At 43.5% G+C, this 25,311-nt stretch overlaps 1 protein-coding gene across 1 annotated transcript; it reads left to right on the top strand.

Annotated features, from left to right (window-relative positions):
* The first annotated feature begins 17,953 nt into the window (after positions 1–17,953).
* LOC139753905 (proton myo-inositol cotransporter-like) lies at positions 17,954–24,458 on the top strand. The gene is made up of 6 exons (XM_071670862.1): positions 17,954–18,482; positions 19,594–19,691; positions 21,222–21,350; positions 22,458–22,614; positions 23,686–23,781; positions 24,293–24,458. The coding sequence occupies exons 1-6, from the start codon at positions 18,283–18,285 to the stop codon at positions 24,456–24,458; spliced, it is 846 nt and encodes a 281-aa protein (XP_071526963.1). The 5' UTR covers positions 17,954–18,282.
* The last annotated feature ends 853 nt before the right edge of the window (positions 24,459–25,311 follow it).

The raw sequence follows: 25,311 nt of genomic DNA, 5'->3' as shown, positions 1-25,311 counted from the left end.
TTTACAAATGGGAAAGACTGACGATGTTATCTTACACATGAGAAAGATTACAGTGTTATCTTACACATGGGAAAGATTAACAAGTGTGTCATATTTTGCTATTTTAGCATGGAGGTCGATTCTGTTTCCTATTGATTCTCATAAGAAAATTTCGCCATATTCGGTTTGTATTTAATTTCTCCAGTTAACCATCATGTGCTCTTTCGTCTCTCATTTGTTTTACGTCCCACTCCCGTAACTCTATGTATCTTCAGTCCTTTCATTCACCTACTATTTCTTTTATCTCCATTAATTTTTTTCTTTCCTTTCCCTCCGTTATAATTCTCAACTTTATTTCTTCTGCTCAATGGCCTCTTCTTTCTCTTGCTTTCTGTGACATTTTCCTTTGAATCACACACACACACACACACACGAGTGTAAAACCCATCCTCGTATAGTACAAACAGGAGAAAACAAATAGGAAATCATACACACACACACACACGCACCATATCTAATTCTACGAACTATGATAGAAACTGTTCGAGGGATGGGGTTCTACGTGTGTAAAACTCCCTTCTCTTACACACACACACACACACACACACACACACACACACACATCCAATGAAGATCAATTCTATTCTGAAAATGACATTTGAGAAACAAGTCTTCTATGATAATAGGGAAAAAAAAGTTTCGAGAAATATCTAATTACTGTATGAATAAAAAAGATCAGATTTCGTAAATCTTAAATCTCAGTCACAAGTAAGTCGTAGTTGTCACAACGAAACATAAGTTCAGTAAGTTGTTATAGAAAAGTACGCATACTGATGACTAACCTAAGTTTTTATAATGACAGAACATATATTAGTGACAAAGTAACTTATATAATGATAAAATGTAAATCCCAAAGACAACAGAAAGACATAATAAACATTACAACAGGAAACAAGAGGAAAGTCGCCATACAAACTTTGTATCACAAAGACGCCGAGGTTTAATGAAACAAAAGTTTACAGCGGACGACATAAACACACCTGGTTTAAATTTGTAATAGATCAGCGACTCCGCAGTGCACACAACCCCATTGTCTTACCTGTTACTGTCAACAGCTCTGGTCTGACACAGCAAATGAGTAATGCTGCTGCTCCCGGGAATAAACTCTAACGGACGAGTGGGAGGAGCGATGGGGCACAAGGCTAGCCGCACGACCGAATTGCTCATCAATATGTCATCAAATACCTTGCTCGAGTTTTCTATATACGACATCTTCAGTTTGCACGTAAGGGTATCAGGGCGGTCCTGAACATTCAGGGGGGTGAGAGGCGTGCATTGGATAGGATGTACTGGACCTTTCAATACATGGGGCGACTTGCAGCCATGGGCTGAAGCAAGGCACATAAAGTGGGCAAGGTAAACATGCAAACATTGGGGTTTAGGCTTTGGTTTCAGTAATTCAAGACAGCCAGAGACTGGATGTGAGCTAATGAAGCAGTTGTTCATTTGTCTGAACGCTACCTCATTGAGGTAGGAACAGCAGTTAGGTTTGAAAAGATATTAGATTTTACTAATGTTTATTACAAAATATTCGTTCAGTCAGAACCCATTACACCTATCAGATAAATACATTTGCTAAAGACAGATTTTCTTCCAGTTAAACTGATAAACTACAGACCACACACACACACACACACACACACACACACACATATATATATATATATATATATATATATATATATATATATATATATATATATATATATAGATATAGATATATGTACAGAGCATCAGACTGGGGAAGAGCAATGTCGTTTCAGAAGTGGTAGAGGATGTGTGGATCAGGTGTTTGCTTTGAAGAATGTGAGAAATACTTAGAAAAACAAATGGATTTGTATGTAGCATTTATGGATCTGGAGAAGGCATATGATAGAGTTGACAATGCTCTGTGGAAGGTACTTTGAATATATGGTGTGGGAGGTAAGTTGCTAGAAGCAGTGAAAAGTTTTCATTAAAGATGTAAGGCGTGTGTGCGAGCAGGAAGAGAGGAAGTGATTGGTTCCCAGTGAATGTCGGTTTGCGGCAGGGGTGCGTGATGTCTCCATGATTGTTTGATTTGTTTATGGATGGGGTTGTTAGGGAAGTGAATGCAAGAGTTTTGGAGAGGGGGCAAAGTATGCAGTGTGCTGTAGATGAGAGGGTCTTGGAAGTGAGTCAGTTGTTATTCGCTGATGATACAGCGCTGGTGGATGATTCGGGTGAGAAACTGCAAAAGTTGGTGACTGAGTTTGGTAAAGTGTGTGAAAGAAGAAAGCTGAGAGTAAATGTGAATAAGAGTAAGGTTATTAGGTTCAGTAGGGTTGAGGGACAAGCAAATTGGGAGGTAAGTTTTAATGGAGAAAAACTGGAGGAAGTGAAGTGTTTTAGATATCTGGGAGTGGATTTAGCAACTGATGGAACCATGGAAGCGGAAGTGAGTTACAGGGTGGGGGAGGGGGTGAAAGTTCTGGGAGCGATGAAGAATGTGTGGAAGGCGAGAACGTTATCACGGAGAGCAAAAATGGGTTTGTTTGAAGGAATAGTGGTTCCAACAATGCTCTATGGTTGCGAGGCGTGGATGTGTTGGAAATGAAATGTTTGAGGACAACATGTGGTGTGAGGCGGTTTGATCGAGTAGGTAATGAAAGGGTAAGAGAGATGTGTGGTAATAAAAAGAGTGTGGTTGAAAGAGCAGAGGAGGGTGTATAGAAATGGTTTGATAACATGGAGAGAATGAACGGGTAAAGATTGACAGAGGATATATGTGTCAGAGGTGGAGGCACGAGGAGAGGTGGAAGGATGGAGTGAAAAAGATCTTGAGCTGTCGGGGCCTGAACATACAGGAGGGTGAAAGGCGTGCAAGGAATAGAGTGAATTGGAACGATGTGGTATACCGTGGTCGACATGCTGTCAATGGATTGAACCAGGGAATGTGAAGCGTCTGCAGTAAATCATGGAAAGTTTTGTGTTGCCTGGATGTAGAAAGGGATCTGTGGTTTCGGTGCATTACACATGGCTGCTAGAGACTGAGTGTGAACGAACGTGGCCTTTGTCTTCGTAGCGCTAACTCGTGCGCTCGCGGGGGGAGGGCGTGCCATTTCATGTGTGGCGGGGTGGCGAGGAGAATGGATGAAGGCAGCATGTATGAATATCTGTGTACGTATATGTATGTATACGTTGAAATGTATAGATGTGTATATGTGCATGCGTGGGCGTTTATGTATATACATGTGTATGTGGGTGGGTTGGGCTATTCTCTCGTCTGTTTCCTTGCGCTACCTCGCTGACGCGGGAGACACCAACTAAGTATAATAATCTAGAGAGAGAGAGAGAGAGAGAGAGAGAGAGAGAGAGAGAGAGAGAGAGAGAGAGAGAGAGAGAGGATTTTTTTGTTATTCAAAACAATCCGTAAACAATGTCTCAGATTTGTGATGACGGTGCTCAATATTATTATATGATTAGTCAGACAGTTTGAAAGTATTTCTCCACTTTAGTAACTTATCTTATATAATTTTCACAGTCATCATAAGAGCGTAATGACCAAAAGTAGAAAGTTTAACCTCATTGAAAGACTGGGGAGGGATGGGTGGCGTGGAACGAATCCAATTACCGAGAGAAGTTAACAGCGATGTAGTTAAAGGGGAACTCACAGGCGTCAAGGGACATTTACACACACAAAAATAGACTTATTTTAAATTAAGGTCGTCTTTGTTAGTTGGACATTCCTTTTGTTTTTATTTACCATGTGTTTTCTCATTATAATGTTTCATTTTGTTTATCTCTTTTTTTATAACTTCCAGTTTGTCCCTTGGGACAAATAATCTTACCTCAAACTAACGATAAAGACAGCGTATGCAGTCTTAGAATCACCTTGAACACCGAAAGGACGGCGTACCGTTATAACAACGTTGACAGTTTTAATGACCCCCAGGCAGTCCATAGCGTTAACGACCAAATAATAAACCAACCAACCTGTGGGACTAGTGCTATAAGTGATGAAATGGTTTGGACATACAGAGAGGAGTGAGGAGTGGTTGACACAGATGATATATGTATCATAAGTGGAGGGGATCAAAGTGGAGGTGGGAGGAGGAAGTGAAAGATATCTTGAGTGCTCGATGTTTCAATATGCAGGATACACAAGAGAGAATGAATCAGAGCGATGTTGTATACAGGGGGCGACATGCAATCAATGGATTGAACTAGGGAATAGAAAGCAGACGGGGGAAACCACAGAAAGGTGTGTGGGGCCTGACTGTGGACAAGGGTGCATTATGCATGACAGCTAGAAATCGATGTCGTAAGTACCTTACGCCCCTCGTTGGCGCGGGGAACGGTGAACAGGTATAAAATATATATATATATATATATATATATATATATATATATATATATATATATATATATATATATATATATATATATATATATATATATGCAGCTATGAAAGTGTAGGGTCTGAGAAATATTTTGAACACGTGGAGATTCATGAATTCATGCTTTTAGGGTTAGTGGATGTTACTTAAAACCTGAAGGCCTTAATGATTCTGGCAGCTGATGGAGCTAAAAACCCAGCTAAGCAACCAAACAACCCGGGTGTTTAATCTAGGCTCTCACCTCGGGGTTAAATCCGAGCGCTGAGGTGGGGAAGTCTGTTTATCCTGGAGGCGAACAACCTTTCTTGATATTACTCGCTTGTCTTTAATCAGGCTTCAAACATAGATTATTTTCCTTATCATTATACACTGCAGATCATAATGAAATAGAATCATTATTGTGAATGCACATTTTACTATCTCGTTTCTTCCATCCCTAGGTGATATCGTCGTACCAAACATGGCCACCAGCTAGGGTTCATCATTGGATAGGTTTCACTCTCATGTACTGAACACTCGCAGGGTAACAACGGAAGCTTCACTTGATGTGTCTTCAAAGGAAGATGCTGGTTATTTCCTGTGTCATATTAGATGGTGTCTAAAGAATCCTGTTACAAAACTAATACATCTTTTAAAGAGAGTACAACTCTTATAATGATTATATAATAACAAAGTAAGTCTTCTGGGTGGCAATATTGATTTGATTTGTGCTAGTAACACTAGCAAATATGACGCGCACCTTTTTTTTTTTTAACAGAAAAATCTATTGATTTCATTGACATGAATACTAACTAGTAATAACAAACAGCTGACCATAATGAAAGATTCTAAAAAGTCATAGGTACAGGGGCAAGTGTGTTGGGAGGGTAAAATAATACCTCTCTTCAAATGATCAGTTCACATGATGGACACCAGAGAGCTGCACATTCCATGCTCCCACTTAAAAATTCTCACCAGTCATGCGCTTACCCGACCACTGGACTCAGAAATGCTGTCTCACTTAGTGAGTCATAAACCGCACAGTGCACAAGCAACACACCCTCAGTTACTAGGCCTATATCAAAGACAAGATATATATGTTCATCAACCTCGTCCTTCAGTAAAGTTCTTGGCTAAATATTGGGGTTGTATTTCATGTCAACAAGTTTTTGGTTGTTGGATACTTGGTTATGTAAGGTTTAGGCCCATCGACTAACAGAGGTCATTAAAACCGTTAACATCTAATTATAATTGCAAATCGAATGATCTTGAACACTGTTTTCAGGTGTTCATGATAATTCTAAGACCATACACGCTCTCACCGAGTATATAGATAACTCGAACAGTCGTAATGTCGACCATATTACTATAGAGGAATCGCCCTGTATTAACTGAATTCATTGTCAAGAATCAGTAACATTATTTATTTGATAGGCGAATACACCACTATATGGTTTGATTGGCAAACTTAAAGAATTGTCTCTGTAGCTAGAGGTGGAATGTCTAAATTCTGAGTTATATTCAAAACAGATTCGAAAGTCATCATTCACAACTGGATGTGACTTGAAAAATTATCCATGTCAACTATTAGATCTTTCTGCTAGCATCTTCTAAAATTGTATCTACTCATCTTTAAACAAAAGATTAAAAACGTTCTGAGGATTCTACTATCGTTCTTGACCATATCTGGCCTATCGTAACAGGGTCGGTCAAGGCCGGCTTAATCATTGACAACGACAGATAACTGACTTCCCCTTCCGCATCACAAATCCCGAGAGAGAACATCTACCAATGAACTTATATTTATGTTTCGTAGTGAAGCTACCGTTAACAAGTCCTTCTGATCAAGCAATGCTGACTGGTAGTATGATAGTAAACGCTCACGCATATGATATGTTTCTCGATATGATATACAAATTACAAATGTTGACCAATGGTAAAGAAATGAATCACCGCTAAAAGACCTAAAAATTCCCGGACAGTTAACGGATTTGGCATACCATCTTTATTTCACGAATCACACAAATGTTTACAACTACAAATCAATTTCTGACTTGTCACTACCATATAAGGTCCCAGTCACTGAAAGACGGCCTAAATGAAGCAATCGTTCAATAAAAAAGATCGGAGAAATAAAATAAATAAGTAAAGAAAAAATAAAGTCAAACGTTCAATAAACAAAACTATAAGAAAATGAATAAATGAAGAAAAATATTGTCAAATTCTAAAATTTTACCCATAAATACTTCGTTTTTAAATCAGTACAAGATACATATATTCAGATATGAAGAAAGAGGTAGATAAATGGGTAAGATACAAGTTAGATAAGCTCCTCCTGTTTTGAAGATTTTCTAAATGCGCATAGAAGAAAACGATTATGCTTTAAGACCAACTAAAAATAATTATTATTTCCTCACGTTACGTCGTTTACGTCAACTCTCCAGAGTTAATATCGTTTACAGGTTATCATACCAATTCAAAATTTTGACTTTTTCATGAAATACTACTCTATATCCATATCTAAGATCTCCACTCATTTACTTAAAACTGTTCGGAGACAAAAACTTTGTGTTACATCGAAAAAAATACGTAAGAATCACAACTCCATCAATGAACACTTTATCAATTAAGCTAAACAATTCACCTCTTTGTATTAGAAAAGCAGATTCATGGTACCTATGATCAGTAAATGACATTAGCTATCCAGCTTCTGTAAACTCAGGTACTGTTTATAAGTACATATAACATACTTAACAATTAGGCTGTTCACGGTGAACTATGTTGCTATACGTCATCATTATCTGTGGTCTCTAAGCCTAATACAACTTGATCGATGAAGAAGAGGTAAGATCCCTTTCTCTAAGTTTTTACGCGAATCATCAGTTCAAAGGAAAAAAATGTCCTGCAAAGAACTGAAACTGGGAATTCAAGCTGTGTATATCACATAGTTATTGCTCCTAATATCAAATACCTTTAGGTTTTTCCTTTTGGTGCCAAGTCGAACCAAAAATTCGGATTCCGATTCGTGGTATAATGTCTCAAAAAGTATTACCAATCTGTTTTGGAATATTAAAATAAAAGGTCGATTCCTTATTACAAATGCCTGGTTGTTTAGGCTCAAGATCTACCAATTGCCAAAGTAATTTAGGCCGTGATCGTCAAGTTACTATGCATGTGGCACATGTACGAGTGGACAAAACAGAATCCAAATTCCTGGTCGAATGTGGAAGCTCAAAATTTTGTACAAGAGAACATATTCTTGGGGAATATAGCTGACCAGGAGAGGTTATGACAGCCAGTCTCACTGTAATTCTAAACCCGCAACGTGAAAGCTTTTTAAGTCAAAAGATCTTCCAAAACACTTACAAATCATCCAATTAATAAACACATTTGATACTTGAGAATAATTTCACTGCTTGTGACTGCATGAATGAAGATAATTAAATCAGCTGATATACGGAACAGAATGATGAACTAATATCATTCATAAGAAATGGTCTCCAATAAAGACGTATCTCACATAGTCATTTCGGTTTTGTATATATCGACTTTTAATCTTGATTTATGATTTTCCATTGATACTGACGCATAAAAGTCAATTACAGCCATTATTTCAGGGTCATGTCCAAACAAGATTTTATGTGATCAGGTTAAGGAAAACCGTCTTATAGAACATTGTTATTAACTAGAAAATCAAGTAAGATATATCTAGATATTAAACAAATATATTCTACCTTTGGAACATATTAGTTGGATTTTGTCCTACTGAAACAGAATAAGCTGTTCTTGTATCAAGTGAGGGATAGTCCACTGGGACTTTGGGTGAGTAATATGATATTTCTGTACGTCTCATACAACACATCACTGTCATTCTTATCGTAGATTATAAAAATCAAATATAACGTACACATCGTTTTCTGTGGGATGATCACGTATGAGAAGGTGGCACCGAGACATGTGACGTAGGACAGAGCCACTGAAGAGTGTCAAATTTGAGGGGACGTCTATAGTTCGTGTCAGATGGCTGCACGACACGGTGATGGAGGACAGCACCCTCTTAGATGAAGAGCACCCCTATAGTTACTGCAGAAGGTGACAAAGTTCCGTAATATAGGACAGGGCCATCTGGAGAGTGTCGTGTTTGGACAGTCTGTGTGAGGCAGACGGTAATGTTGCTCTCAGTCGGTCAAAGGCAAAGTTGAGGGTTATCATTCTCTTCCTTTCCCGAGCGTTAGCTGCTTGACGCCGTCGCTTGCGAAGTGCCTCCCGTGATGGTGTGAAATGTCGGTGACGACTGCTGACGTTTTCAGTCACGCGTTGTACTGTGATCACGAGTTTAGAGCCAGATGTTGGGACGATATTGAATTGCTCCAGAGATTCTGTGCCTCGAGAAGTCTCAGATGGCATTGAGACTCTTGTACGTGGCGCCGATCTCTCGACAAGCGCTGCTTCATCAGAGGCAAATGCAGTTCCGACCGTCTTCCTCTCGGCAAGGATGTACAAGTGGCGGGTGAGTGCGGCGAGTGACCATGAGTTGGTGGATGGCATTGAGGACCGCTGGGTCTGTGTGTCAGATGGCGGGCGACCAGCTTCCAGATGAGGTGTTAAGACTCTGTGACCTGGCCCACTGATGGCTAGGGGCCAGCGAGGCGTGGGGCGGATGGGCGGTCGCTTGGGCAAAGGCTGGGAGAGCGTCGGGTATGAGGGCCAGCCGACGTGGACGTCCATGAACCATATGACAGATGTCGTGAGGTCAATCGTCAAGACGACACGACAGATCTGCTGTCGTATCTTCCTTCGGTGCAGCTGCTGCACACGGCGCAACCTAGAGATCAACGTACCCACACAATGGTCAAGACGGAAATGAGCCTGGCGTCCAGGTGACGAACTTATATACCGCCAGGAGACGCCACGTACCTAAAGTTGATTAAGGGCAGAGTTAATACGTATTCACTCTGATGGCTGATAAAACGCCAACTGAGGGAAGTGATTATGTCGGGCGGGGCAACAAGGCTGTAGGGGCTACTGCAGATAGAATCAGTTCCGACAGCTGGGAGCTTGGAGGTGGGAAGGATAAGAACACACACATGTTCTGAATTAATGGGATTAAAGTAGTTGACTTAATTAGGTGTTAATATTTTCCTCTAAGCATTACAAATACACCACATGAAGTCTGACTGGTTAAACCGAGTCTGGATACTATCTTTAGTCGAGTATATTTTGTATTGCATCCTCGAAATCCAGTGATAGTGTTGTGTGTATGCGTGCAAACGGATATGAGCATAGTAAACCCACACAAGACACATGGCCCCTCTTCATTCGTATTCGTTCAGATCCATGAATATGTCTTGCGCGAGTGTACTTCTTCCACGAACCTTTTTGTTTCCACAGGTTCCGTCATAGTGTTGACCATGGTGCCTCATAAGCTATAATCCGGGTAGCCACGGAACCTCCGAGTCTTTCAAGATATGTACTCCAAAACATTTTCTCTTTTAAACCTTTAGTATGTCTTCATCTGTGTTACTAACCTTTTCCTTTAGTTATTTGGTCTTGTACCGATAACTTGGCCTATGTAGATTAAAACAGCTTTAACCTTTTGAGAAATCAAGGATCTTTCCCATTTGTCTTGCTCCTTCTTTCCAGCCTCCATGGTCCTCTCGATGCTTGTCTAGATTCTGTGTTTTATCCCCTCCACAATAAGTCTCTGGATTATCAACTGTTAACATTAATGAAATCATGCTATTGTCCCTCTGTCTCCTTTTCATACTCCACTATTCCTGTGTTGTGAATTTTGCAGAGGCGCTTACAACGCTTAATTTCTCCTCAGACTGAGATCGAACCTCTCAATCTGCCTTCTTCAAGTGAGTTTTTAGTCCATAGTTTCCTTTGCCATACCCATCCTTGCTCTTGTTTCGGCTCTATCTCCTTAACTTCGGGTATTTCTTCTCTTAATTTGTATTGAATCTCACGTAGTACGTGATCGCCTTTCATACTTGGAGATCCATAGATAATTTTCATTTTTCATGAGATGATTTAGATCAAGTCTTGACGGCATGTCCATACCCCTGTTCTAACCTTCGTGAACTAAGTAACATGCCAGTACAAAGATATTCTTGTACTACATGTTCTTGGAACTTGAATCTCCAGGTATTTTCATCTCAGCGTGGATCAAAGTTTGCCCAGTCTATGTCCATATAGATCTAATAAGGTCAACCCAAGATCAGCAGCTGACAAAGTCGACTTCAGTAGCAGTATGATCGAGTGCCTTTTGAAAATCTATATAAATTTCACTAACCGCTTTACTCTCACCACACATCCTGAATATATCATTAAAGAAACCAAGTTCATTTGTCAGATATGATATATTTTGTCGAAAACCCAGAAGGGGGAAAAGAACGAACGTATGGAGTTACCCTACTTATGCCAAAGCGGGACATACATCCCATTGAATTTGCCATTAGTTCTGTCACGTGTCGGTACATGCGGAGTGAGCCAGTGTTGTACCAGGTGCTGTAAGAGTGGGAGTGTTTTATCGGTAATGCTACAGTGGCAAATCCGCCATAATCTATCATGAAGAAGGACATTGCTATTGTCGATTGTCATTTGTATTTTCCAGTGTTTACATGTGTCTTCCCGGTAAGGTAGGTCTGTCTCAGTACCATCATGATCGCTTGCTAATACCAGTAAAAGTGCTGGTAAGGTCAATTTCCTCTCTAGCTAAATCATGCAGGTCAACCTCACTTCCTGCACGGACCAATGTTCAACCCCAAAGATATATGTGAAGTCAGCATTATCAACATATCGACCTCATGGAGAAAATCACAAATACGAAGACCACAGAATCTGCCTTAACCGACAGCTAACAGCAGTTCGATCGTTACGACACGAGTGACGAAATAAAAGCTGGCATCGGTGTAGCGGACTCAGTCCGAACAAAGGATCCAGCACACCCATCAAGATTACCATAATCCAAGACCTTCGAATCGGGTTAAATCCTCTTATGCCACGTCCGACGATGCGCGCCTGCTGCCGTGTTTACATCTTAATCATGTCTTAAGGCGACGCATTACGAGCCTGATCAACAAATCGTACTACAAAGTTTTCCTGTATTATAAACCTACAGGAAATCCTGTAAGCTAACATTATAACAAATTTCTGAGCATTATGAGCTCCCGAAAGGCAAGTAAAAACTTACCTTCACTAAATATCCATACGAGAGAAACAAAGCACAAATTTGGCTACCATCAGATGTAAACTGTTCAATCCCGTCATGAAACGCCACTGGCCAGTGATTGTTATCCGGGAGGCCTGGCTGGTTGGCAGCGAGCGTGATGGACGCATCCTCTCTGACAAACACCTGAGTCACTGGCCATGCAGGTCAGAGAGAGAGAGAGAGAGAGAGAGAGAGAGAGAGAGAGAGAGAGAGAGAGAGAGAGAGAGAGAGAGAGAGAGAGAGAGCCTATCTCAGATCTTCGTAATTACTGGTTACGTAGAACGTTTATCCTTGACTCTGGTTCACATAGATCGATATCCGACTGAAAGAGAAAATAAACGGCCCAAAAAAGTAGACCAACTTCCCACAGACAGATATCATTATACATCCATATCTGGTACGTCTCATGACACTGTTGGCTGGAGGCTCGCCAGAGTCAGTCGTACTTTTGACCACCCGGACATGTTTAGCTTATAAATCCCTCGCGCAGGACGGGTACGACCTTGAAGCACAGAAAAAAACGACCCATGAGTGCGACACCCCAACTGTAAAGCTACTCCTGCTGTCCGCACCAAGAACCAGGGACGTGAAGTAAGAACCAGGGACGTGAAGTAAGAACCAGGGACGTGAAGTAAGAACCAGGGACCTGAAGTAAGAACCAGAGACGTGAAGTAAGAACCAGGGACGTGAAGTAAGAACCAGGGACGTGAAGTAAGAACCAGGGGCGTGAAGTAAGAACCAGGGACCTGAAGTAAGAACCAGAGACGTGAAGTAAGAACCAGGGACGTGAAGTAAGAACCAGAGACGTAAAGTAAGAACCAGGGACGTGAAATAAGAACCAGGCACGTGAAATACGTCAGATATGTCAAGGGTGACTTCTATCTCATCCATAAACTCAACACGTATAGTGCAAACCTCGATTCCTGCTAACCACCATCATCATACAGCCCTCACCCATATACATTAGCTGTCGCTGGCCTATCAGTTCCAGCCATCAGATCATAGATGATCTCCCTGTGTTGCTGGAGGCCTTAGGTGGGGCCAGATCTCCATCTGGCTCGACCCTGGTAGACAGATGAAGCGGGCGTATGGAGTTACCCTACTTGTGCCAAAGCGGGACATACATCCCATTAAATTTGTCATTAGTTCTGTCACGTGTCGGTACATGCGGAGTGAGCCAGTGTTGTACCAGGTGCTGTCAGAGTGGGAGTGTTTTACCGGTAATGTTACAGTGTGCCTGTGTTGGTGAGTCACTGTGCCTGCTGCTGCTAGTGTTACAGTGTCGTGTCTCGTTGGCGATGGTAGAAAATGACGGTGTTGTTGTTTTGGCTGAGTTACGTACAGCGCCAGCGTTTTATTAATGTTGTTGGCAGTGTTGCAATGCCAGTGTTATTGTTGAAAGGAAGAAAGTTTCAGCACTGATGCTGTACCAGTGTTGGTGGTGTTACTGTACCAGTGTTGGTGGTGGTGGTGTTACTGTACCAGTGTTGGTGGTGGTGGTGTTACTGTACCAGTGTTGGTGGTGGTGGTGGTGTTACTGTACCAGTGTTGGTGGTGCTGGTGGTGTTACTGTACCAGTGTTGGTGGTGGTGGTGTTACTGTACCAGTGTTGGTGGTGGTGGTGTTACTGTACCAGTGTTGGTGGTGGTGGTGTTACTGTACCAGTGTTGGTGGTGTTACTGTACCAGTGTTGGTGGTGCTGGTGAGGTTACTGTACCAGTGTTGGTGGTGTTACTGTACCAGTTTTGGTGGTGGTGGTGTTACTGTACCAGTGTTGGTGGTGCTGGTGTTACTGTACCAGTGTTCGTGGTGGTGGTGTTACTGTACCAGTGTTGGTGGTGGTGGTGTTACTGTACCAGTGTTGGTGGTGTTACTGTACCAGTGTTGGTGGTGGTGGTGTTACTGTACCAGTGTTGGTGGTGGTGGTGTTACTGTACCAGTGTTGGTGGTGGTGGTGTTACTGTACCAGTGTTGGTGGTGGTGGTGTTACTGTACCAGTGTTGGTGGTGGTGGTGTTACTGTACCAGTGTTGGTGGTGGTGGTGTTACTGTACCAGTGTTGGTGGTGTTACTGTACCAGTGTTGGTGGTGGTGGTGTTACTGTACCAGTGTTGGTGGTGGTGGTGTTACTGTACCAGTGTTGGTGGTGGTGGTGTTACTGTACCAGTGTTGGTGGTGGTGGTGTTACTGTACCAGTGTTGGTGGTGGTGGTGTTACTGTACCAGTGTTGGTGGTGGTGGTGTTACTGTACCAGTGTTGGTGGTGCTGGTGTTACTGTACCAGTGTTGGTGGTGGTGGTGTTACTGTACCAGTGTTGGTGGTGGTGAGGTTACTGTACCAGTGTTGGTGGTGGTGTAGTAGTGTTGATTTTGTTGGTGTTACTCTACCAGTGTCGTTGTTGGCGATGTTACTGTAAGTGTTGCTTGTGATGTTACTGGACTAATGTGGTGTGATGTTACTGGATCAGTGTCCTTGGTGGTGGTGGTGTTACTGTACCAGTGTTGGTGGTGCTGGTGTTACTGTACCAGTGTTGGTGGTGGGGGTGTTACTGTACCAGTGTTGGTGGTGGTGAGGTTACTGTACCAGTGTTGGTGGTGGTGTAGTAGTGTTGATTTTGTTGGTGTTACTCTACCAGTGTTGCTGTTGGTAGTGTTATAGTGCCAGTGTTGCTGTTGGTAGTGTTATAGTGCCAGTGTTGCTGTTGGTTGTGTTATAGTGCCAGTGTTGCTGTTGGTTGTGTTATAGTGCCAGTGTTGCTGTTGGTAGTGGTATAGTGCCAGTGTTGCTGTTGGTAGTGGTATAGTGCCAGTGTTGCTGTTGGTAGTGTTATAGTGCTAGTGTTGCTGTTGGTCGTGTTATAGTGCCAGTGTTGCTGTTGGTAGTGGTATAGTGCCAGTGTTGCTGTTGGTAGTGTTATAGTGCCAGTGTTGCTGTTGGTAGTGGTATAATGCCAGTGTTGCTGTTGGTAGTGTTATAGTGCCAGTGTTGCTGTTGGTAGTGGTATAATGCCTAGTGTTGCTGTTGGTAGTGTTATAGTGCCAGTGTTGCTGTTGGTAGTGTTATAGTGCCAGTGTTGCTGTTGGTTGTGTTATAGTGCCAGTGTTGCTGTTGGTTGTGTTATAGTGCCAGTGTTGCTGTTGGTAGTGTTATAGTGCCAGTGTTGCTGTTAGTAGTGTTATAGTGCCAGTGTTGCTGTTGGTAGTGTTATAGTGCCAGTGTTGCTGTTGGTGGTGGTATAGTGCCAGTGTTGCTGTCGGTAGTGGTACAGTGCCAGTGTTGCTGTTGGTAATGTTATAGTGCCAGTGTTGCTGTTGGTAGTTTTATAGTGCCAGTGTTGCTGTTGGTAGTGGTATAGTGCCAGTGTTGCTGTTGGTAGTGGTATAGTGCCAGTGTTACTGTTGGTAGTGGTACAGTGCCAGTGTTGCTGTTGGTTGTGTTATAGTGCCAGTGTTGCTGTTGGTAGTGGTATAGTGCCAGTGTTGCTGTTGGTAGTGGTATAATGCCAGTGTTGCTGTTGGTAGTGGTATAGTGCCAGTGTTGCTGTTGGTTGTGTTATAGTGCCAGTGTTGCTGTTGGGAGTGGTATAGTGCCAGTGTTGCTGTTGGTAGTGGTATAATGCCAGTATTGCTGTTGGTAGTGGTATAGTGCCACTGTTGCTGTTGGTTGTGTTATAGTGCTAGTGTTGCTGTTGGTCGTGTTATAGTGCCAGTGTTGCTGTTGGTTGTGTTATAGTGCCAGTGTTGCTGTTGGTCGTGTTATAGTGCCAGTGTTGCTGTTGGTTGTGTTATAGTGCCAATGTTGGTGGTGGTAGTGGTATAGTGCCAGTGTTGCTGTTGGATGTGGTGCAGTGTCAGTGTTGGTGGTAGCGTTGCAGTCTCAGTGTTGCTGGTAGAGCCAGAGTGCCTGTGTTGTTGCTGTAGTGTTACTCTGCCAGTGTTTCTATCAAGGATGGTGGTGTGAGTGATCATGTGGGTAGCACGACTCTGTCGGTATTGGTGTGGGCAAATGAATGTAGCAGGTCCTGCTGTCATGTAAACATCATGAATGTAGCAGGTCCTGCTGTCATGTAAACGTCATGAATGTAGCAGGTCCTGCTGTCATGTAAACATCATGAATGTAGCAGGTCCTGCTGTCATGTAAGCATCATGGCCGACTGTGTGCCTGGCTTGCTGGCAATGTCAAACACCAATCGTGACGCTGGCAACGTGATGGTTGGCGATTGCGGCGGATAACCGTACACGAAGCCATATACACGCACGAACAAACATGGGTCACACGCCCCGCCTGGTACTCACGCACACGCATGCAGACGACAGACATGCATGACCCACTTCTGCTGACAAACTGCGAATGAGAGTCAAACCATCCACTCGGCGAACTCGGACACACACACACACACACACTTTGACATATAGCCCATCTTGGTTATCTGAACTTAACACAGGTCCAATCTAGGATGCTCCAATCCGTCGAGTCAGAAACTATGCAAGACATGAATGATGAAATCATTATCCTCAGGTGTGACTTGTGGCTCCTACAAGGCCGGAGTAAAGTCTTGAGAGAGAGAGAGAGAGAGAGAGAGAGAGAGAGAGAGAGAGAGAGAGAGAGAGAGAGAGAGAGAGAGAGAGAGAGAGAGAGAGAGAGAGAGAGAGAGAGAGAGAGATGACAACCTATTTTGATTTCGAAGGCAATAAAAGATGTCCAAGGGGGAGCGTTTCAAGGTGGTAGAAGAGGCTCTGCTAAACAAGCTGGTGCTGGCTGATGACGAGTTGATAATGGAAAGTGTCTCAGGGGAATGAGAGGCTGGCTGGGACACACTAATGAAACGCGTACTGTCAGGAAACAGGTCTGGTGTGGTCTTGGGAAAGATCACATTGGAAGCAGGGAGGACGGAAGGAGATGGGTATCATTGTGGACATTACTGGAAACGCGAAGCTTGATATTACAGAGAGACGAGAGGGATAGAAACTAACTGTACAGCAGTGATGGGGATGTTTAATAAAGGTGATATTCAGGGTGGGAAGAAGCAATGTAATGGAGTTTTGACGTAAGCCATACTGTAAGCTAGCAGACAGTGAGAAATTCAATATATACATAAGCAGGATAAGGAAGGGAACTGGAGAAATTCTGAGAAAGAAAATAGTGAGGATAAAGATACAAAATCATATCAAACCCATGAGGCACATTTCCATCCAGTGTGAACATCACAGGAGGAATTAGCAGAAGAATGGTCGTGCTTTACATCATGTAAACAAATGTTGATTGGGTGGCTGGGGAACCGAAAGGATCTTGAATTCAAGGATCAACTGAGCGGCATTAAGCTGGACATTATAGGTACAGTGGAGACTGAATTCAAAGAAGATATCAGAGACACAGGCTTAATGCTGGTGCCTCTACTATTCCTGATCTACAATAAATGATTTGCCTAACGAGAGGAATTCATACTTGAATATATTTGCTAATGATGGACTGCGAAATGATACAAAAGGGGACCTTGGCGGCATCTAGAAGTGGTTAAAGAAAATAGCATATGCAATACAGCTTTGGAAAATGTAAAGTCATGAAGATGGAGAAGAGTTCAAACAGACAACAAGGTAATTACTATATCGAGGGAATATATATCATAGAAGTCGCGCTCAGAGAGTGACCAAAGTGTGCCAATCTGGTCTACAGAGTACAGATGAGAAAGATCACGAGGGAAACAAGCGTCAAAATCTTCTTCAATTTCATGAACTGATATGTTACGGATGCTATGTACGACATAGATTCCTTCTGAGCTGGAATATGCCGCAGTAGTCTGGTCTCCTGACTTGAAGAAACACAAGGAGTTGGTTGATGGAAGAGTCTATGGGACTGAAACAAGAGTGATATCAGAACTGCTAGGAATCAGTCACGAGGGATGAAGGGAGGGTCTCAACTTACACACCTTGGAAGGATAAAGAGATAAAGAAGACATGGTAATCACATTATAAATCTCGAAAGGCTATGACGATGTGAACGTAAGACACTAACGATATCAGAGTCCAGGAGAAGAAACCACTGCTGGGAACTAAGCAAGAGGGACGTGAGGAAGCACTTCTTTGGCGACAGAGTTGTGGACTCATGGAACACACTATGTGTAGATAAAGTATACGCGACTTCCGTTGGAATACTGAGCAAACCATATGCCATTAAGAGAGGGATAAGAGGCGGGTCTCAACGAGTGTCATAGTCTTTCCCTTTATGCTCAAATACCTAATAAAATAGAGAGAATAACTATCCTTAGTATGTATCACAGTTACTTCCTCATCTAATAACATGCTTTTTTTTTTTCCCCACATGTCGCTGTATGTTGTGGGATGGCGCGGTCACACTGAACAGCGTTCAACACTGAGCAGTCGTCGGTTCCCACCCACTTGACGAGACGCCTCCATCACAGAGTGAAGGTGACCCATTTGCTGACGCTTTAGAACATCGTCACGTAATGGAAATATCGTTAGGCGTGTAGCATAGCCTTAAAAAACGCCTCACTAATCACGAAAAGAAGAAAAGTGGCTTTTTGTAATCTCTTTGGTATACGACGTTACGTGTTGTAGGACACATTTGAAAACTTGACTCTCCCAGCTACCTGGCTGATGTTAGAAATCCGACAGAGTCGTTCATGAATCCAGCACGTGACAGTGTAGTGAAGAGTGAGTCTGGGTAACCGGTAGTGATGGCGCTGAAGGACCTGGACGCCAAGGCCACCGATGAAGGCGTCGGTGCTGACGGTGGCGTGGACGTCAACGACCCGGATGACGGCGGTGGCGGCGGCGTCACTCGCGGGCTGGTGCTGATGACGTTCATGAGCTCCCTCAGCGGCTTCATCACTGGCTACGACCAAGGCATCATCGCCAACTGCATGACCTTCATCAGGTAACCAACGCACTGGATTCTTCTTCTTATCTTGTATGACCTGTTGAGTACCGTCGCTTGAGGGGATCAAGGAGACATCCGAACTGTCCAGTGGTGTCACGTGACGGTCATAGTATCGTATCAATGGTTGATTAAGAAGTGGTTATATGCAAGGGACTAATTCACCCGGCTCAGTGGGTAAGGTTATCATACTCAATAGCTGTACTTAAGATGACTCATTGTACTGGACGGGTCTTATCATCGTACTCGAAGAACAAGTAATCATACATATAAAAAAAATAATCCAAAATAGAAGATGAAAACGAAAACAAGGGATTATATAAGTTTTCAATAAAAAATTATAGTCACTTTAATACACTTGTTCTCTGTCTATGAATGATATATTAGTGTTCATCCTGCCCAAGAGGGGTTGATCGATAAACTAAGAACCTGACTAAGGATAACGTATACACACACACACACACACACACACATCCTACCTGGTTTCATTTTGGGTCTGCGCTTTTTAAAACATTCCTAGATGTCTGAGTTTTTCTTTCTTAAGGCGTTTACGGCATTAGACTTGTTGCTCTCTTAAATTTCTATTTTTTCTAGTGAGGGGTGAGGGTGGTAAATGTGGTGGCAGGGGCGAAGACAGTTAGGATGGTGGTAGGGACGAGGGTGGGTATTAAGAGTAGTGGCGGGGGTGAGGGAGGTAAGGGTAGTAGCTAGGGTGAGGGAGGTACGGGTAGTAGCTAGGGTGGGGGAGGTACGGGTAGTAGCTAGGGTGAGGGAGGTAAGGGTAGTAGCTTGGGTGAGGGAGGTACGAGTAGTAGCTAGGGTGAGGGAGGTACGGGTAGTAGCTAGGGTGAGGGAGGTAAGGGTAGTAGCTAGGGTGGGGGAGGTACGGGTAGTAGCTAGGGTGATGGGAGGTAAGGGCGCACTGCAAGGATATAAGTAGCAAGACAAAAGTCACAACAGCTGATGATAAAACAATACCTCACTCAAAGTTCTGCATAGTAGAGGTGGAACGACTGACCTTGAGTGCTTTATCCCTAGGACTGACCCACGTGCCCTTTTCTGTAAACTGTACCACCGAAGATAATAAGCTCTTTTCTTTTCATCTTGGCAGTGAAGAGCTACACGTGACAGTGGTATGGCACCAGATCATCGTAGGAGGAATCTATATCATGGGCACGGTGACGTCTCTCTTCGCGGGTCTGTTGACAGGTGAGCCACAGCAGAGTGCTATGCCCCAGTCTCTCTCTCATGACGCATGAAACGTAAATCCATAGCATTAGTAACATGTCTTCGATCACTGCTGCTGGCACACTTTTCCTCTTCCATGATCCATATCACCATCGTGAACTCCAGGCTTCGTAATTGAGAGGGAGGTTACTCGAGCTTCCCTGGCGGAGGTATGTCTCTCTCGTTTACCACATCTGAGCCAGCTATCACTCGACAGGCATACGTAAATAGTCTTTAGTTATCTACAAGCGGAAAAAAAATGGCTTTTTTTGAAAGTTCCAATACCCAGTGTTGTCTTTCTCGCAGAAATGTATGAGCAGATTCCAAGGGCAGTTCAAATATTCCAGTGATCCGACATTCTTCATTTTAGTGGTAAACCAAACGAATTCATTTCTTCACTCAACTCAGTGCTCGTCTCTTCACTCAGCTCATAAGACTAACCATGTATGCCACTCTTGCTTTATCGGAATCCATGGAGGTATGGTTTGGGTAATACATAGCTCCTCCCGCTGATACGTCCGTGTTTCGAACAGCCTTCCATAATACACTGGTTCCCTTTCTCTCCAGCAAGTCCAACTATGACAGTTCGAGATAACCTGATAATCATCTAAATTTCTCCTGGCGATATTCACAGATGGGAACCGTCCCTTTGCTTCACTTTAATTGATATTCTCTCTGAGAAAATTTGTGGATATCTGTTTTGAGGTTCTTATTATCTCGGAAGCATACAAAGGGATGTGGCAACGGAGTTTGGTTTTCCAACTTACCTCTTTTGACTTTCCACCTTAACTTTGTTCTCTCTTATCCACCTTCCTCCTCGATCGGTTTGTCTCTGTAACTGTTGATGAAAACAACATGCCCCTCAGGGTTCGATTCTGTCTCATCCTTTCTTCCTCATTTTTATCAATGATGTTCTTTCTTCAAAAATAACACCATTCATTAATACGCTGACGATTTAGCACCGCATTCTTTTACTTCGTTCACATCTATTGCACGATCTACGTCTCGTCATGACTACTTTCATAAACTCAGGGCTGAAGAGGATTTTCTAGTCGGGAAGACGTAACTCTGTTAAATGTATTTCTCTCTCTCATGTTATCCTGAAAAGCTATTAACTGTACCTCCTTAAGATAAAGGTTTTACACCTTCTCAAGCCTTTCCATTATTCTTCTTTGTTAACCTCTTTTAACATGTTTCATTTTAGGCCCTGGCTTTACTTAGGACTTTGGTCCGTGACTGGAGAGAGAGAGAGAGAGAGAGAGAGAGAGAGAGAGAGAGAGAGAGAGAGAGAGAGAGAGAGAGAGAGAGAGAGAGAGAGTCTGAGAACTGACTGTTGTGACGTGGCAGCAACGCGGACTCTGACCTCCACGCGAACTTTCGTGGCTCGGAAGTCTAGCTTAGCCTCCCGTGACCCCGGAGTTGTTGAAGTGAATTGTCAAAGTCATCTCCAGGTATCCGGGCTGACTTTAGGTGTTGCTCTGGTGTGTAGTGACAGGCCAATGGCTTTCACAGATCGTCTCGGGCGATGGATTGTGATCGTGATATCGAGCGTGACGTACTTGGTCGCCGCCGTGGTAATGGCCACCGCCCAGAACACACCACAGATCCTCGTCAGTCGCCTCCTCGTCGGCTTCTCCGGCGGTAAGTTCTACATAGAATGATCTTTTCCTTCTTAAGACTGTGAGAAAATTTTATGACAATGATTATGAATCTACTTTCCCTACAGATTCATCGCGTTATATATGATGTTCAATCATTATCAAGATAAAAAATTACAAGAATAACATAAACGCAGAAAATCACATTCCCCACAAGACGCAATATAATGTTAAAACACAAGTATAACTTCCTGAGTATATATCATACAGTGAAAGAGAAGACGCCCTTACCTTATATCTTAAAGTAGTTCAACAAGCCCTCAGCCATAGTAAGGCTGCCTACATCAAAAGATTTTGACTACTTCAAGATCCTAATGCCTTACTGAACTGGATGATTAGCTTTTCCCCATCAGCCTGGTATTGGAAGGCACAGTACGGTTCCAGAGAGATAAAAACTACATCTGTAAGGTCAAAGATTTGGTCTGGAGTGTGCGATAGGTAGATTTGGTCTGGATTGTGATTGTGATTGCTGTTAGGGTTACAGACTGATCTGCAGTCCGGGTTCTTTGGCCGCCCGAGAAGTGTTGAGATTTCATATTATAGATACCAATGTATCCAGTAGAGGCGGTGTTTTACTGCCCTCATCATCTTTATGTTATACACTTCATAAATACATTACTTGAAACATATAAACATACGTTCCTATTGTAACTAATCCAAATTCTTCTTCGTTCCCACTTGGAGTACCTGCAACGTACACCAAAAATTTGGTAATTACGTAGATGATGATTGATATCTTGAGGTGTTGACCGACCTTGAAAAGGACTTGTCACTACCGCCTAGATTTCAAAAGTTCATTTTGGATTTCCGGATGTGTTCGGCTTGTGGCCCTGCGCGGAAGACATACCTGGGACTGATACGAACATTACAACTGCATTAGACATTAATACTTGACCTTCCTATATACTAATAACTTTGTGTTCCCAGACAGTCACTGTCAAATGTTCCCAGCGATAGTAATGAAGATGGAGAAGGTAAGGGGAGTTGGAGGAGGGGTGGAAGAGCTATAATGGGGGTAAAGGAAGCAATCCTTGCGGAGAAATAGACATTCACTACAGTCGTGACCATAACCTCCCCACCCTTCTTGCAGGGTTATCGACCATGAGCGCGCCGGTGTACATGAGTGAGTGCTCCCCATCCAGGCTACGAGGCCGGATCACCACCGTCTACACCTTCATGATCGCCATGGCCCTCGTCGTCGCCAACCTCGCCGGGTCGCCGTTTGCCATCATCCCCAACGGATGGAGGTGACTGCTGAAGCTACTGTTGTTAACGACACGGTTTGTGATAGGTTTTCAGACCTTATGACCCATACGTAACGCTTCTGGCAATAGAAAAGTGTTTAGCTATGGGTATTGCACAGGTGGAGTTCTTAAGTGCACCTGGTTACGGCAATATACACGTGAGGAAAATATGGTGACAGAAACATCTGGAAAGATGAAAAAATTATTTCTTTTCTTTCAAACTATTCGCCATTTCCCGCGTTAGCGAGGTAGCGTTAAGAACAGAGGACTGGGCCTTTGAGGGAATATCCTCACCTGGCCCCCTTCTCTGTTCCTTCTTTTGGAAAATTAAATACATTAGGGAAATTAACCAAACTATAATTCAGATGTTTAACTCTGTGCTGCACTGAAAATCATAACCCTGCCATACTGCTTTTTACTATGAAAAACTTTTATGTGTTGTGTGTGTGTGTGTGTGTGATTACTAATTGTGTTACGGGGGAGAGTTTTGCACCTGTGTTGCTCCGTCTCTCAACCTTGCATATATGAACCATGTCTTTATCTTATGTACGTATGCACAAACACATACGCAGCATAAGCCTGGAACCCACTTATCGATCAGCTCCGACGCGGGGTGATCAGCTGGGTTGACTGTGGGCTAACTGCCGAGCCCGGGATTCGAACCCGGGTGAATCTGTACGAAAATCATAGTCAGCGACGCTAACTAGTACACCAAGGAAATTTGTGTGTGTGTGTGTGTGTGTGTGTGTGTGTGTGTGTGTGTGTGTGTGTGTATGTGTGTGGGTGGGGAAATCCTCCCCTCCCGTTCATAATTTTCCAAAGGAACGGAAAGGTGGGCCAAATGAGGATATACCCTCTAAGGCTCACTCCTCTGTTCTCAACGCTACCTTGCTGACACGGGACAAGGCGAATTATATATATATATATATATATATATATATATATATATATATATATATATATATATATATATATATATATATATATATATATATATATATATAGTCATAGAATATACTACCATTTACTATACCTTCTGACGACTAATATGGTACCATAATGTCCGACCCCCAGGTACATGATGGGTCTGAGTTCCATCCCTGCCCTCATACAGTTCATTGGCTTCTCCTTCCTTCCGGAGAGTCCTCGCTGGCTCGTCATGAAAGGCAAGTGAGTAGTCTCCAACAGCAGGTGCGTGTCTCCAGTGGTAGAGATGACTGACTGACTCTCTTTCTCTCTCTCCGGTTTCGTAGGGCCACCGGGTCATCCGGCTTCTCTTCAGGATCAGGTGGAATTCCCGGTGGCTTATAAGAATACGTGAGTTATACAGCGGTCTTCCAGAGCGAATGTCAATGGAAACGTGGGCTTTTGGAAGTCTTCAAGGACAGGTGGGTCTCTAGGAGGTCTTCAAGGACAGGTGGAGGTCTCCAGGTGGTCTTTAAGGACAGGCGGGTCTCTTGGTAGGCTTTAAGGATCGGTGGGTCTCTTGGTGGTTTTTCAAGGACAGGTGAGACTTGAGCTGGTCTTCAAGGACAGGTTGGTTTCCAGGTGTTCTTCAAGGACAGGTGGGTGTCCTGGCGGTCTTCAAGGACAGGCGAGTCTCCAGGTGGTCTTTAAGGACAAGCAGGTCTTCTGGTAGTCTTCAAACACATGTGGATCTTCTAGTGGTCTTCAAGAACAGGTGGGTCTCGTGGTCTTTGAGGAGAGTTAGGTCTCCTGATGGTCTTCGAGGACAGGTGGGGTCTCCTGGCGGTCTTAAAGGACAGGTGGGGTCTCCTGGTGGTCTTAAAGGACAGGCAGGTCTCCTTGTGGTCTTCAAGGACAGGTGGATTTCCTGGTGGTCTTAAGCAAGGACTGGTGGATCTCCTGGGAGGTCTTCAAAGACAGGTGGGTCACTGGTGGTCTTGAAGGACAGGTGGGGTCTCCTGGTGGTCTTGAAGGACAAGTGGGTCGGTCTTCTGGAAGTCATCAAGGACAGGTGGGTCACGTGGTGGTCTTGAAGGACAGGTGGAGTCCTCTGGTGGTCTTGAAGAACAGGTGGGGTCTCCTGGTGGTCTCAAAGAACAGGTGGGGTCTTCTGGTGGTCTTGAAGAACAGGTGGGTCTCCTGGTGGTCTTGAAGGACGGGTGGGGGGTCTTCTGGTGGTCTTGAAGAACAGGTGGGGTCTCCTGGTGGTCTTGAAGGACGGGTGGGGTCTTCTGGTGGTCTTGAAGAACAGGTGGGGTCTCCTGGTGGTCTCGAAGAATGGGTGGGTCTCCTGGTGGTCTTGAAGGACGGGTGGGGGGTCTTCTGATGGTCTTGAAGAACAGGTGGGGTCTTCTGGTGGTTTCGAAGAACAGGTGGGGTCTTCTGGTGGTGTTGAAGAACAGGTGGGGTCTCCTGGTGGTCTTGAAGGACAGGTGGGTCTCCTGGTAGTCTTCAAGGACAGGTGGGTCACCTGGTGGTCTTCAAGGTTAAGCGGGTCAAGGGTAAGTTGGTTTCCTGCTGATTTCTTAGCGGCAGACAGTGTTTTCTTTCATGGTCTTGAAGGACAGATGGGTCTCCTACTGGTCTTTAAGGGCAAATGACTTTCTTAGTGGCTTCACAGGCAGATATTTTCAGGGTCTTCGCGATCTTCAAGGGCAGGATAAGTAGCTGGTAAATTAAGGATTCAAACGAAATATCCCAGCAGCCATGTCACACTTGAAGCCTTTACAATTG

Source organism: Panulirus ornatus, chromosome 16, assembly GCF_036320965.1.
Source record: "Panulirus ornatus isolate Po-2019 chromosome 16, ASM3632096v1, whole genome shotgun sequence".
Lineage (NCBI taxonomy): Eukaryota > Metazoa > Arthropoda > Malacostraca > Decapoda > Palinuridae > Panulirus > Panulirus ornatus.
The sequence above is the reverse complement of the archived record's forward strand: the minus strand, read 5'-3'. Positions and strand labels throughout refer to the sequence as shown.

What these genes read in the sequence shown, in the direction of transcription:
- LOC139753905 (XM_071670862.1), top strand. Translation starts at nt 18,283, where the DNA reads ATGGCGCTGAAGGACCTGGACGCCAAGGCCACCGATGAAGGCGTCGGT. An exon ending in AACTGCATGACCTTCATCAG is followed by an intron (nt 18,483 to 19,593) that starts GTAACCAACGCA and finishes TCATCTTGGCAG; the next exon opens with TGAAGAGCTACACGTGACAG. An exon ending in CCTCGTCGGCTTCTCCGGCG is followed by an intron (nt 21,351 to 22,457) that starts GTAAGTTCTACA and finishes CCCTTCTTGCAG; the next exon opens with GGTTATCGACCATGAGCGCG.